The sequence below is a fragment of the Gossypium arboreum genome, chromosome 9 (genome assembly GCF_025698485.1).
Source record: "Gossypium arboreum isolate Shixiya-1 chromosome 9, ASM2569848v2, whole genome shotgun sequence".
In the NCBI taxonomy this organism is placed as follows: domain Eukaryota; kingdom Viridiplantae; phylum Streptophyta; class Magnoliopsida; order Malvales; family Malvaceae; genus Gossypium; species Gossypium arboreum.
Genome location: NC_069078.1, coordinates 84785473 through 84799961, shown reverse-complemented (window position 1 = coordinate 84799961; position 14489 = coordinate 84785473). Strand labels below are relative to the sequence as shown.

The 14489-nt window shown below is 33.8% G+C and overlaps 2 protein-coding genes across 5 annotated transcripts; one reads left to right on the top strand and one right to left on the bottom strand.

The window, feature by feature from the left end:
* The first annotated feature begins 749 nt into the window (after positions 1-749).
* On the top strand, positions 750-5403 carry LOC108454382 (N-acetylglucosaminyl-phosphatidylinositol biosynthetic protein gpi1). The gene is made up of 9 exons (XM_017752826.2): positions 750-1138; positions 1482-1844; positions 1941-2081; positions 2169-2272; positions 2359-2580; positions 2687-3181; positions 3824-4254; positions 4626-4719; positions 4818-5403. The coding sequence occupies exons 1-9, from the start codon at positions 968-970 to the stop codon at positions 4981-4983; spliced, it is 2187 nt and encodes a 728-aa protein (XP_017608315.1). The 5' UTR covers positions 750-967; the 3' UTR covers positions 4984-5403.
* A 1158-nt stretch (positions 5404-6561) lies between these two features.
* LOC108457489 (protoheme IX farnesyltransferase, mitochondrial) lies at positions 6562-11329 on the bottom strand. 4 transcript variants are annotated; one of them, XR_008271041.1, is made up of 9 exons: positions 10804-11328; positions 10574-10703; positions 9566-9703; positions 9301-9434; positions 8527-8652; positions 8069-8172; positions 7519-7801; positions 6988-7131; positions 6562-6845 (listed from the first exon to the last, which is right to left on the bottom strand). XR_008271041.1 is itself a non-coding variant. In XM_017756590.2 (8 exons), the coding sequence occupies exons 1-8, from the start codon at positions 11136-11138 to the stop codon at positions 7116-7118; spliced, it is 1266 nt and encodes a 421-aa protein (XP_017612079.1). In that variant the 5' UTR covers positions 11139-11329; the 3' UTR covers positions 6562-7115. The 4 variants fall into 4 exon arrangements, 3 of the variants coding, with proteins under 3 accessions (XP_017612079.1, XP_052875406.1, XP_017612078.1); XM_017756590.2 differs by having other exon boundaries at positions 6562-7131; positions 10804-11329; XM_053019446.1 differs by lacking the exon at positions 6988-7131 and having other exon boundaries at positions 10804-11329.
* Between the last annotated feature and the right edge of the window lie 3160 nt (positions 11330-14489).

Below are 14489 nucleotides of genomic sequence, written 5' to 3'. Positions count from 1 at the left end.
AATTTAACCTTTTCCTTTGTTAATTTTAGTCATTTCCTTAACCTATTTATTTATTTTCCTTTAATTAAAAAAAATCAATCTTAGTCTCTCGTCAATCTATAAATAAGAGAATTATATGCTTCAACATACTCGAATCCACGTCTTACCGCATTAATTACAATGTCTAAGAGTATTCAATTAGTTAATCGAATTGAACTAATATTAAACAAATTAATTGAATTGAAAAATTTTCAAAACAAATTGACCGAACCGAACTATTTTGGTTTTAACTAATATTTTTATATATTTTTGTTAAAACAAGTATGAAACATATTAAAAAGAAATCAATAATGTTCATCTAACCGAATTAATCAAATTAAAATTAACTGAATTAATCAAAATTAACCAAATTGGTAATAATATTGATTTGTTGAAAGTTTAGTTAATCCGGTTAATTACTCGATTTCAAATCGAATTAATCAATAATCAAACTTTTAAAAAATATTAATCGATTTTCGATCGAATTAGATTGAGTAACCGACCGATTAACTGAATTAATTCGATTTGATTAATTAATTCAGTTTTAACTGAAATTTTATTACTCTATTAAAGTTAAAAGTTCACTTTTAAACTAAGATTGATATAATTGAATTAAACAAATAGAATAATTGATTTTGATGATTATATTTTTTGGCACTTTTTTATTTATCAAAAAATATATTATTTCACCATCTTTTATTTTTATTTTATTTTTGAAGTATCGATTTTTTAATTTATATTAAAAAAGAAGAAGAAATAGGGTTTCAATCAAGCAGGAAAAAAAAAGGAAAACTGAAGGAAAGGAACTGAAATGGATGGAATTAACAGTTTAATCTTTAAAGTGGTTATAAAATTTGTTGAAGGGTTTTAGAGTAAAAAAAGCATTGGAATTTCAGGAAAAAAATTCAGGTGAAAAATGAGGTGAAAAAAGGGAGAAAGCGATCAAAAAATGAGAAGAAAGTGTCGGATTTGGTGGCCAAAGCAGCTATCTTCAACCCAACCATCTTGCTGTAAATTTCTGTTTGGTTGGTTCGTCACTTGTTCTTCAGATTCTCTTGACATTGTCGTCGCTTTCGCTTCCAATCGGGAGTCTTCTTCGAATCTGCAATCTTGTCTCCAGGTAATGCACTAATTCTGATTTTCATTTTCTATAACAGTTTTTATGAATTGAAACTGCTTAGGGAAAATGGCACTTAGACATTTTAAGAAACGAATATTAGTTGTTGTGTTTTTGAAGTTATTTTTCGCTGAGTTTGTAAAGCTTAGATAAAGTACTTTTTTCCCATTTTTTTAGAAGTTATTGTATGATTATAATTGCTTAGGATAACGGTACTTTGAAATTAAAGAAATTTATTATTGTGTTCTGGAACAGTAATCTTGCTGAGCTTGTTTGGCATTTGGGCATGGTTTTAATTATTGGGAGTTCATTTAAAAATGTTTGGATTTTTTTTTCTTGTAAACAGGAGATCCTCCATTCTATCAATGGAAATATGCATGTATCTCTTCAAGATAAATCAAAATTTTCTTTGTTGGGTCAGTATGGAGCTTGTATTAACTATGGTCAAAATGGAGTAGAAGAGGATGATCTGAGAAAAACCTGCACTCACGGTGTAGATGGAGTTTGCGAATGCTATGGACAATGGAGATGTGGTTGCCTTAAAAATGATGGGTTTTTAGGCCAGTGTAGACAGGTGTCTATGGAAAGTAATTACTGGATCGAGCTGGCCTATGATTCTCTTCGTCTTCAAGCCAGGGGAATACATTGGGTTCCTAAATTGCACCGTCTTCATTGGAAGAAGGAGATAGTGTCTCAATGTGATGTCCATGTACGAAATTCAGATTGCTTCTACTGTTTGGTTTATCATTTGAGTTGTATTTGTCAACGGTGATTAATCCATGGCTCTTTGTCTGAACAAGTTTAGGTTATATTATACGAAACTCCAACATACGGTGCTCACCATTTATCATTGCGATACTGGAATTCTTCTGAGCATGGGAAAGCTTCACCTAAGAAGCCTCAGTGGGTTGATGAGCTTCAACAAAAGCAACCTTTAAATGACATGGTAAAAATAGTTCACGAGTACCTTCTTGTGGAGTTAGGACAGTTTCTCTATATATATATATTCTTAATTTTAAAATTTTGAAAGCAGGATACAGTTGTTTTGGCGATCAACAGTGCTAGTGCATCTCAGAAATATTTTGAGAGACATGATAGCTTCAAACAATCCTCTGCAAATATTCCCATAATTTCCATGTAATCTCACTCTTAACATGATTTACCACATGCTTTTTCCATGTATATCTCTGCATTTTCTGATATACCACTATGTGGCTTTGCAGGTTTTGTACCTTCATGTGGCATATATTGGCCATGTCATTGGCATCATTATCTACTCTTTTTTACATTTTTATTCGGTTTTTCCATAGCTTTTTGAATTTTGAATCACAATCATGGGTATACTCTGCATCAGCAAAGGCGTTTAGCAATACCTGGATAAATTTCCGAATTCGTTCTTGTCAGATCTTATATTGGCCAATCTTCCTTCAGGACAATGACCTCAGGTGACAATTTTGTAGAATATAGTGAATTCATTTAGTGATATTTCAAATCTCAGTCCATATTGAAGTCCCCTCATTATCCTCATATATAATATAATTTTTTTACTAGGTCTCAAACAAGTGTGGAATGTGCAGAAAGAGTTGCATTACATAAGCATTCCTTGTGGTCAAGTTTGGTTGTTGATATCCTTTTGGGAGATTTGATTGGCTTGGCACTCTTATTTCACGCAGAATCTGTCTGCTCATGGGTTTCAAATATTGCCAGTAATTTAACAAATGAGTTGTTGAGGTCAGGTTCTGTGTGGTTGATGGGTGTTCCAGCTGGTTTCAAGTTGAACATAGAATTGGCTGAAGTTCTTGGCATGGTTTCTCTGAATACAATTCAAATTTGGTCTACTCTTTGGATATTTGTGGGTTCTCTCTTCATTTATTTCATCAAAGGACTTGCTATATTAGCTATTCTTTTCGGGGTGACAATACCTGCTGCTTTGGTCATAGACATGATTGTGATAGTAACATTGCATGTGTCAACACTTCATTGGTTAATCTCAATTCTCTATTCACAGCAGTTACATGCGCTGGCCGCTTTGTGGCGTATTTTCAGGTACCACTTCAGCATATCTTATTTTGGATTTGATTAGCTCCTCTGATACAGTAAATGTGGGTATAAACTAAAATCGTGTTGATTGTGTTGTTATAATACAAATATAGTAGTAACATCTGTGTCATAATGGGTTATTGCTACCTTGTCATAGAACAAAAAAACTCAAAGTAGATTGAACATATTTATTAATCATTCCAGGTCCAACAAAAAATGATCTCCACATCTGGTAGTGCTGAAATATGAATGAGATATTGATTCATGGATCCTATTTCAGAGATGGGAAAAAATGTGCTCGTGAGGATTTCTTTTTCATGTTCTGGGAGAATATACCGTACCATCTCATGAGCTCATGACATTCCATTGCAATTAAAGTGTTTCCTCATAGCATTAGGTCTAGAATTCTGTTTCAATGTAAATTACTTGGAGAACGGATCCAATGTTCTTAAAGGCTATGTTTTATCTTTGTTATATACCCAGATAATATCAATGTTATTATTTTGTTATGCATCTGTTATTGCTGAGCAGCATTAGCTGATAGAATCTGAAAGGCGTACAAAAGTTATCCTTTTTATTAGAAGTAAACTATTAATAAATTTTTTTAGTTGTTTCTAACTATTCTAAGAGCTGCTGTATTATTGTCAGGGGACGGAAGTGGAATCCTCTTCGTCAAAGATTAGATAGTTTTGACTATACCGTGAAGCAACATGTTGTTGGATCTCTTCTATTTACACCTCTTTTGCTTCTATTGCCAACCACATCTGTTTTTTATATTTTCTTCAGCATTATGAACACGGCCGTCAGCCTTAGCTGTATGTTCATTGAAGTCATCATATCCGTTATCCATGCTACTCCTTATATTAAGATCGCCCTTCGGTTGATAAAACCTAGAAGATTTCCATTGGGGATATGGTTTGAAATCATAGCCTGTCACAATAATAGCAGCCATTCTCCCTGGAGTGCTTATATTGATAAAAACAGTTTGCCAGTTGATGAGGCACCACGAAAAGAGGATATAGATAGAATGGTGTCTAGTGTATTGATTTCAATTCTCCACAGCAATTATTGGAGTATAGGTGAGGCCTTGATCAGTTGTTCTTTGAAACTCTTGATATTCTTGGGATGACATAGGTTTCTTAAAAAGTTTGTAGTATACAAAATTGTCTAGAAAGAATAAAGGAGCTAATGCATGAGAAGGGCTTATTTTTCCCTCCAGGGTTTCTCTCTGCTTTAGTGGAATGTGTAAAAAAGTTAAATTCTCACATGATGCATTAAGCTAAATCTTTTAATTTCTCCTTTCCATAATTTTTCATCTAGCAACTGAATATGAGACAGTTAATATTCTTTCTATTCTCATTAATGTTTATATGTTTTTATGTTAGTCCCTCGTTTGCTTGGGTTTCATTGGAATGCCTGAAAGCTAATCATAGTGGTAAAAACCTTGCAGGACAAATGGTCTTGCCTCATTACAGAAAAGCTTTTTCCGGAGTTTCCGGGTCATATATTGCCACATCAGTTTTTGGACTTCTTAGTGGTAACAAGTAAGTGTATTTAATATCTTTTGGTGTTCTCATTCTTCTGGGCTTTCATGCTGTATTCTAAACTTATTTGTGTACCCCCTGCTCCTTCGTCTTTCCAGAGTTGCATCTACTTTGGGAGCCACATTGCCCTCAACGATGCCATGGTTATGTATCCCATACAATGAATATTGGTGCCTCTGTCGTAATTCGATTCTTGCATGTATGGTAGATTGCAACTATTATAGATGTCATGATTCAAGGCCACCTTCATTTGGCCTAACTTGAGTAAATTGGATATTTGTAGCTGTTTTTAAGCTGCTTTTTTTACTAGATAGAGAATTTTGGTTGGACATAAGCTGCTGCTTCTTTTTTGTTTGGTTCGAACTTAGGCATCGGAGTTAACGAACAGCTTTCTCAAAGAGATGGGGGGTAGAATCAGGGGCTTACCTCAGTTAATGCTTGCAATCCCAACATCTGCAATTCTTTTTTTTTATCTCCAGACTGCCGCTTCCTTTGCACCTAATAAAAAAGGAGCCAGGGAAGTGTCAAAAGGAGATCGGGAGAAAAAAAATGAAAAAAATTTTTTTAAGGAAAAGCTGGAAATTCATCTTGGTTATTCATTATTAGAAATCATTTGTATGTTGTTAGAGATTGTGTATAGTAATTATTTAATTCTATTTCTAGTTTTGTTTTTTTGTAGCCCCATATTTTGTGTTTACCATTTTTGTACCCCGTCTACTCTATATCCATTGCTTCTCATTTCATGGTTTGATGAAAATTTGGCTATATTTTGCCATCTCTAGGACCAGGACTAGGACTAGGACTATGTTGAACTTAAATGGTCGGTTATATTTGCACATTATTCTCCTATGATCTGATGGTTTAGATTTTACTATAGGCTGAAACCGGGCAGATTGTATCAGTTTCAGGTTAAGTCATATTCGGTTTCGGTTCTATCTTTCTGATGAATCTGATCAGGTTAGATTTAAGTTCAATCAATTGCGTCATATTCAATTCAGATTCTTGCTCACAAGTCACTCAAGTTTTAGATCATTTTAATTGGATTAAGTCGAATTTGGGTCCATACATATATCTATCAAGTCATTCTAAAATGTTGTCAAGGTTGAAAGACGGAAAAGAAAAAGCTTAAATGAAATGAGAATTGTGTATTTTATATCAAAGAAATTTTATGTAATATATGTATTATACGATATTGGTTAATACAGTTCATTTAATGAATTCAAAAATTGTATCTTAAAGGAAAACCTGACTACAATGCACAAATTAAATAGCCGAAATAGAAAGAAAAAAAGGAGAGAAAATCAATTGGATTATATATATTCAAGATTGAAATTTGTAAATAGTAATATTTTTAAGAATAAAATATATATGTTTTTCCGCTTAGTAAAATGTTAATTTTGATAAAAATTCGAGTTTGGTTTGTTCTAATTTCTACTCTGTTGTAAAAAAAAAAAAAATCAACTCAGTGAGTCATAAAAGAAAAGAAAACCTAACTTGAGCTTCATATTACTTGTTTTCAAATTTTATTAACACAAGTGTAGAGTCATTTTTGTTTTCAAGATACGCTTTAATTGAGCTTGATATTGCGATTCCAAATTAAGCTTCATATTACTTTTGGTTCATTTTACTCTCTTTCTTTTTCTTTTTTTTTAAGAAAATAGCTGCAATTAATTGATCAAATATGCGAACAGTGTTTATTATATCAACATGAATTTGCATTAGTCAAAAGCTAAAGTACTACTATAATGATTTAATTGCGCTAAATGATGTGTTACTTGTTTTTTTAAATAATCAATAAAATTTAAAGTAATAAGCTAAAAACTTGATGTTAAATGTTCACGCTTCCTCCAATAATTAGCCCATTGTTACTTTTAATCTTGATAATCATCTCACATGAGTCACCCTCAACTATAATATTTGAGAAATTTCAATTACAACATTTGAAGGTAATGATAATCGCAATAACCTCATTCACCAAGCTCTATAATGTTCGTGCATTTCCCTCCGCCACAAACTCATTATGATCTCTGACAGTGACACCGATCTCCCTTGACCGATCCGAATCATTAAAAGCCCGTCATGTTAATTTTTAGCACATCTCCCTCCGGTGCTTGCCCCTGCCCCACCTGCAACAATGAGGGTAGCATAGCTTAATGCCCCAAGTTATGGAGCCGAAACTCCTCATAACCTACTGTTGCATCCCTCTAAACTGGGGATCAATTCAAATTTGGGATATAAATTCGATGTAAGATGCTTTTACTATATTACCAAGTCACAGTTGAATCTTGACTTTGATAAATACCCACTTCTTGGTCAGCTTTTGTCACCTATAGGATTTGCGTATCCACCACCATTATGCATTGCTTTGTAGACTAGCGGCTAAAATTGTTGACAGATCAAAATAGGAAATGGCTAGTCCAATTCAAAACCAAACACAGATTAGTGAAAATTTTGCAATGGATCTATGCATTGCATAACAGTTTTATTCCAATGGCAGCTGCAAGATGAATGTCACTCATGGTGCTTAAACAGCTCAATCCCAATTATACATTGATTTCAAAATAAAGACAATCAAGAACCAAAACTGTGTTAAAATAGAAACTTCACAGAAATAGGCTTAATGCAAAGCCAAAGAGGTTTCGAGGTGTGCCTTTTCAATAACTTTGATTTGGTATACAAAAACTAGATGCCAGTTCGATATGTCATTGATCAACATAGGAAGGAACAGGGAGAAAGGGAAATGGAGCAATGGATGCATATGCCACAGGTGCGCGTCCTTGTGGACCAGCAGTGACATACCTCACTTTCTTCTTCTGATCATCTTCTTCACTTTCAGTTACAGCTTCGGGGAATGATGGAAGCTCAACAATACTGTTGGGATTTTCCGCAAGGCACTGCGGATTGTCTGAGAGACGATGAAATAGGAGGCCAGACATAAATACAGGAAGATACAAAAGGCTGGCATAAAACATCCTTCTTGCTTTTTGAGTAGTCCGGTCACGATAAAATGAAAATGCTGCAGCACTTATTGCAAGGGTGATAACTGATGATTCAACACAAAACCACCCAGAAGCCACACCCCCTACGCAAAGAATTTCACTAGTTTATATATTATGAAATACAAAAGAGAAAGTAAGATATGTTCCATACGGACCATACCATATACTGTAGTACTAAGATAGTTCACACAGAGTTTTCAGAATATCTACCAGGAAATAGATATTTGGTGCATATCCAATGTTTTAAAATAGTGTGGATACATGGTAATCAAATTTTAATAAATATAAATGAGTACTAAAATATAGGTGATAGTGCGATAGTTTTCACGTTTGGAATTAGAACAACTTACAGTCATAGGCTATGAACCCCAAAGGGATAAGATAGAGGCAGTTCCTGAAAGCAACAGCAGCTGTTCTCCGACCTGAAGCATCTGCAAGCGAAAACATCCTGTACCTGAAAATATCACGGAGGGTAGAAAATGAAGGGTTGTAAGACAGTGAAATACATTAAGAACACACGATTCACATGCAATCTTATCCATGAAGAATCATCCCTAATGACTCTTCTGAAATTTTTAACTAAATATATAATTATATCAGAAAAGAGTCACACTTCCATTTTCCAAGTTATATTATCAACAGTTGCTTACAGCAATGGAGATCCTTGATATACTTTCTCAAAGCTAGAACATTATTTCAACACAAAACTATAAGAGAAGGGCAGAAACAGAAACATTCAGTTTCCTGTGCATAAAGAAAAAAAAACAGTTGCTATGTAGAAGAGAAAGTAAGTTGCGAAAATGCTTACCCTCCTGCAGCATAGTCATCCCGGCACAAGTATGCTAGGGCCATGAAATGGGGTATTTGCCAAAGGTAGAGAGCTGCTGGAAGAATTAATCCATTGAGAGAAATCTGACCAGATGCTGCAGCCCATCTAAGAAGTTGGAACAGAAAATAAGAAGTCTGTCAGTAAAACAGTTAAATTTAAACGAAAACTTAATGCAACACAAGGCAAAGCCTACTTCATGATCATCTTTTTTTTTTTTTATAAATAAATGACCTCTATAATTTCAGTGAACTTTAATAGGGTCTTCTATAACCTCTCAACATGTGGCATACTTAAACCTACAATAGGGATTCCACATCTATCAACACAATGCGGGGAGCTTCTGTTCTTATTGCCTTTGTTTCAAGGGAGGTTTAACTTTTCCAGTTTCAAAGGTCATAAGAGGACTTGCTCATAAGCAATTAACAAATATCTAGAATTCCATTGGAATCCAGAGACAATAGAAAGAAAACAGTTCTGCAGAATATTGGTCTGTATTTTCAATAACCTAAGTCAGCTAGGGGCAAATTTCATGTGAAAAAAGTTAAAAGAAAAGCAGAAGCACCAGTTGAAAATAATATGGTAAATTTCGTATGCCATTGATAAATTCCAAACTTTTAGCATGTGAAGCACAAAATTTAACATGCATGAAAACACTTTACATTGTTAAATATCATACCAAACATAGAACACCAAGCAACTAAAATTTCTTAGATAGTCATCACAATAGTTAATAGAATTTAAAGACAAAGTTACCCTAGAAGAGGAGGAATAGCACCAACAACTGCTCCAACCCATGTATTAACAGGGTGAATTTGCTTCAATGGTGTATACACAAATGCGTATAAAACAAGATTGGAAGCAGCAAGACCAGCTGCCAACATATTAGCCTGCAATAACCTTGTGGCAGCAGCAACATTAGTTGCTCATCTGACAAAGTTTTAAGCATTTGGCAAAGCTAAAAAAAAATCACATTCGAAATTAAAGAAATAATGAGAAGTGAGTGAATCAATCTGGCCACCTTCCATGCCAACAGAGCAGTGCCAGCAAATCCAACAGAAGATGCCCAAGTGACTGCATGTGGTATTGCAATGCGTCCTGAAGGTAGAGGTCTTAGCCTTGTTCTCTTCATTTTGGCATCATTATTTATCTCAAACACCTAGGGACATGAATTCCATGGTTAACTGAGATGTCACTCGGTCTAGTTACTTCATGAAAAGTAACTTAAAATACAACCACCATGCACAGACACATCCTTGCAAAATCAACAAAATCAAAGGTAACACAATCATGGCAGAAGGTAAAAGAAAATTACAATTTGCAATTCATGAAGTTGATTCTTAGAATTCAAAGAATTTATATTGTTTCTTTCCCTATCCCCTTTTGTCACAGGGTACTTATCCATAGCTTCTATCAGGAAAGCAATGTTGACAGATTTAAATCATGCCCAATGAGCTAAAATCCCTATTTTCCTTGATTATAGTGCAATACAACTCATTGTACTTGATTTCAAGCTCACTGACTGAACATTGCTAAATAACCTAAAAGAGTAAGGTATACCCTTAAGTTAATCTTTCAAAACTCACAATGAGCGGCAAGGATGAGAGCACCGTAATAGTTTAATCCATAAAAACTCCAATATGCAAAGTCCTCAATGGCACTACGGGAACTAGGACCATTATAGTAGTACCCATGGCATAAGGCGCTACTTTTTGCAAATTCATTTGTGTGCTTGTAAATCCCTACGTACTAGTTGTTCCAGCCCTAGTTTCTACCAAGGTTATCATTTTACAAGAAATCTTACACTTCAAGAAATGAAAGAGGGAAACATCGTTAAATGTGACTTTATTATGAAAATAGAGCTATCAGTTAGCATCCTTGGCAAGTATAAATAATAATGAATGCATAATAATTTGATAATTCAATCAGATCGATCAAAACTCGAATTCAGATTTCTCAATACGAAAGTTGTGCTTAACATAGCGTTCAATGAAAGCAATCAACGACAGAAAAGAATGAGAAAGGCAACCTGATTCAACGAATTAGCAGATGCAGCAACCATCATGGTTCCAGCACAGGTATAACAAAGACCAGCCAAATCAACGGCGTTTCCACTCCCTAGCACATATCCAGTCCCCGAAGTCGCCACCACCAGCATACTACCAAAACGAACCCAAAAACAAAAAAGTCAAAATTCAAAAATAAAAAATAAAAAATCAAAACTTCAAAAATTGCCTAAATATCTTAATGACAATTGACCTGAGACGAGCCTTGGAGAGCTCCCAGTAACACCGACCGTAGTGACGAGCAAGCTGGACCGCATCTCTAGCTTTCAAACACAAAGGACGAAAGGCGTCAGATTTGTTAGCGAGAAAACCTAGCTTTATAACGGAACCGGATGAGGGAGACGGCGAAGGCACCGCCGATGAGCAGTAAAAGCGTTGATGAGAAGGAGAAAGCGTCTGATCTACAACGCCGTTTGGACTAAAGATGGAGAAAGCAGATGCGTAATGGAAGTAATTAGGATTGGCGGAGGAAGAAGAATAAGAGAGAAGCTTCGAAGAGAAGCTTACAGTGGCGGAGTTTCGCCACATGGTTTTCTGAGATTTTTCGAACGGAAACTTTTGCAGAAATTTTGGGTATTTACTTTAGGAGTTCCTCAATAAAAAACCAAAAGAGGAATTTTTTTTTTCTTCAAAATATTTGTTCTTTTGGGGATGCTGACCGTCGAGAGAGACGTCGCCAGTGGAAGACTCAAGATGATGAGCTTTATTTCCCTTATCTCCAACAGGTAAATACACTATTTGGTACCTTAGTTTGACTTTAATTTTTAATTTAGTACATGAGGATTTTTTTTTAATTTGGTACTTGAATTTGATTTTAGCGCTCAATTTGGTATTTGTACAAAATCACATTGTGTCGCCTAGTGATATTTGACACGTGTGCTCTAAAAAAAATATAGGTACTTAATTAGTAATAAAAAATGAAATTTATGTATCAAATTAAATATTGAATCAAACCCGACACTTTAATTAAGACAAAAAAATCAATTATTAAATTGAAAAAACTCATACAATAATTTGAATATTGAAATCAAACTTAAGTACCAAATTAGAACAAAACAAATCAGGTATCAATTTGAATTTTGGAATCAAACTTAGGGTGGGTTTGGATGAGTGGTGTGTTTACTTGCAGTTAATGTAAAAACAGCGGTAGCAGTGAGATTAGATATTATAGTGATATTGTAGTATAAAACAAAAAGTAAGCTAAACGTACTGCACCACCCATCGAAACCCACACTTAAGACCTCATTGGATGGAAGGTGCGTTTACCTACGATTAGTGTAAAAAAAAAGATGACAGTGAGATTAAATATTGTAGCGATATTGTAGGATGAGAAAATATGAAAACTAAATACACCACACTAGAATTAAATTCTCATCTATAGAGGTTCTCCGATAGTAAGTAGTTTATTACCATTTTGTTTTGGAGAATTCTTGGATAGTTCCACTAAAAGGAGGTAAAATTACATTACTAAACATTAAACTATGGGTAAATTTTTGTTTTTGTTACTTAACCAAAAAAAAAGTTATAATTTGATCATTGAATTATTCAAAAGTTTTCATTTAAATCATTAGACTTGTCTAACCATTTTTTTGAAAAAACGGGAATCGACTTAGATTTTTGGAAATGAAAACGAATAGAGGAGTCGCCACCAATCTTTTTTGATGAGGTGTGATCGGATCACCTTAAATTAATCATTTTAATAAAAGTTAAGATTTACTAAAACGATAATTTTTGGTCTACGAAAATCAGAAAATGAGTTCGGGAGTCGGTTACACACAAGGAAGGATTAGCACCCTCGATACGCCTAAAATTGGTACCTAGTTGATTAATTAGTGTCTTAGTGTCGAAAATTTGAAAACTTGAAAGAATTTAAAATACGATCCCTCTTTGTAAAGAAAATGCTCAAATGTTAAAGACCTTATCGTCTCGCAATATAAAATGTCACATCCAGTAAGTTAAGACACGACATCTTGAATTTTCGAGAGCGAGCTTGCCTTTTATATAAAAATTCGTGTATTTCAAATGGTTATTCAGTTAGTTAAGGTGAACGAGGAAAATCGAAACCCAGTAAGTTAGGGCACGTTTCCTCGAATTCCCGAACATCGAATATTGCCTTTACTTGCAAAAATCTTATTTCGAGGTAACAAAATGCCATACCCGGTAAGTTAGGGCACAACACCTCGTATCTCCGAGAATAAGCATTTTTCAAAACTCATGTCGTTTAAAAGAGTATTCCGTTATGTAGGTTAAAGGAGAAAAATCGAAACCCAGTAAGTTAAGGCACGATTGTCTCGAATTACCAAATACGGAATATTACTTTTATGAAAAAATTATTATTGAGTTGGATATAATGATAATAAGAATAATATTAAAGTAAAGTAAATAATAATACTATATATAAATATATATATATATATATGTATATAATAGAAATACACACTACTATATAATAATAATAATAATAATAAATATAGAAATACAAAAAGTAAATATAATAAAAATATTAAATTAAAGTAATAAAAACAATACTATATATAAAAATATATATATATACATAAAATATACACTAATATATAATAATAATAGTAATAGCAAAAGTAATGAAAATATGAGTAATATTAATAATATATTAGAATACAAAAGTAAAGAAATAACAATAGGGTGATAATAATAATAATAATAATACAAACAATAATACATATATATATAATAATAGTAGTCGAAATAAAAATAATAGAAGTAACAATAATGATAGTAATAATATAAATAAATATGGAGATGGCATATATAATATAATAATAATATAAATAATAATATATACATGAGAAATAATAATAATATAAATAATAGTAAAAATAATAAAATAAAAAAATAAAACAAAGCTATCAACTCTCTTTCTCCCTCTTTTCTAAATCCGGCCATTGGTCCGACTTTGCTTTGGTCACGGACCCCCACGAGCTGCCGTCGGCGCCACCGTACACGATGGCCGGACCTCAAAAAAAACCTTTTTCGGTAATGAAAATATGAGTAAGCTTCTTACTTTTATTTTTACTTTCGTATAAAAAAAACAAAATAAAATTGAAAGGAAAACAATAAACTAACAAAGAACTTAATATGAGAATAGACAAAAGAAACCTCTTTTGCTTTGATCTTTGATTAATCTCTAAAAACTAGCCTTTCCAAAAAATAAAAACAACCCTCTCTAACATTGTCTTGAATGGCTTTTATAGCCAAATTTTACAAATAAATTTTTTGAAGGCAAGTGAAGTGGTTGGGGTGGTTTAGTGGAGTGGTTTAGTGAAGTGGTTGGAGTGGTTGGAGTGGTTGGAGTGGTTTAGTGGAGTAAAGATATTTTATTTCTTTTATTATTATTTTTTTTGGGTATTGGGCTTAGGTTTGGGTAGGTGCATTTAGGTTTGGGCTTTGGAGGTTGTTGGGTTTTGGGCTAGGTTTAATTTGGGTTTGGTTTTATTGGGCCCCGGGCAAAATTTGGGCCATACAGCTGCCCCTCTTTGCTTGTTGTTGTGTAACAAGAACAGAGCAAAGACTATAAAAGGACCAATTTTGCCCGGGCTCGCCGAGTCTTGAGTTATTGATCTGCTTTTTCGATCTGTTCCTCATAAACACAGGGATGCCAAATCTGCTGTCTTCAACTTGTTCCCTATAAACACAGAGATGCCAAATCCGCTATCTTCAACTTGTTCCCTATTTCTTCGATCTGCTTCACCGTAAGCACAGGAATGTCAGATCTGCTATCTTCGATCTGTTTCCTATAAGCACAGGGATGCCAAATCTGCTGTTTTCAACTTGTTCCCTATAAGCACAGGATGTCATGCTGAAATCTTCGATCTGCTTCACTGTAAGCACAGGAATGTCAGA

Excerpts from the sequence above, each read along its gene's own strand:
- LOC108454382 (XM_017752826.2), top strand. The coding sequence starts at position 968 with ATGAGAAGAAAGTGTCGGATTTGGTGGCCAAAGCAGCTATCTTCAACC. Across the intron at positions 1,845-1,940 it reads TGTCTCAATGTGATGTCCAT|GTTATATTATACGAAACTCC; the intron begins GTACGAAATTCA and ends GAACAAGTTTAG. Across the intron at positions 3,182-3,823 it reads GCTTTGTGGCGTATTTTCAG|GGGACGGAAGTGGAATCCTC; the intron begins GTACCACTTCAG and ends TATTATTGTCAG.
- LOC108457489 (XM_017756589.2), bottom strand. The coding sequence starts at position 11,138 with ATGTGGCGAAACTCCGCCACTGTAAGCTTCTCTTCGAAGCTTCTCTCT. Across the intron at positions 8,653-9,300 it reads GCTATTCCTCCTCTTCTAGG|ATGGGCTGCAGCATCTGGTC; the intron begins GTAACTTTGTCT and ends CCAACTTCTTAG. Across the intron at positions 8,173-8,526 it reads GATGACTATGCTGCAGGAGG|GTACAGGATGTTTTCGCTTG; the intron begins GTAAGCATTTTC and ends TGATATTTTCAG.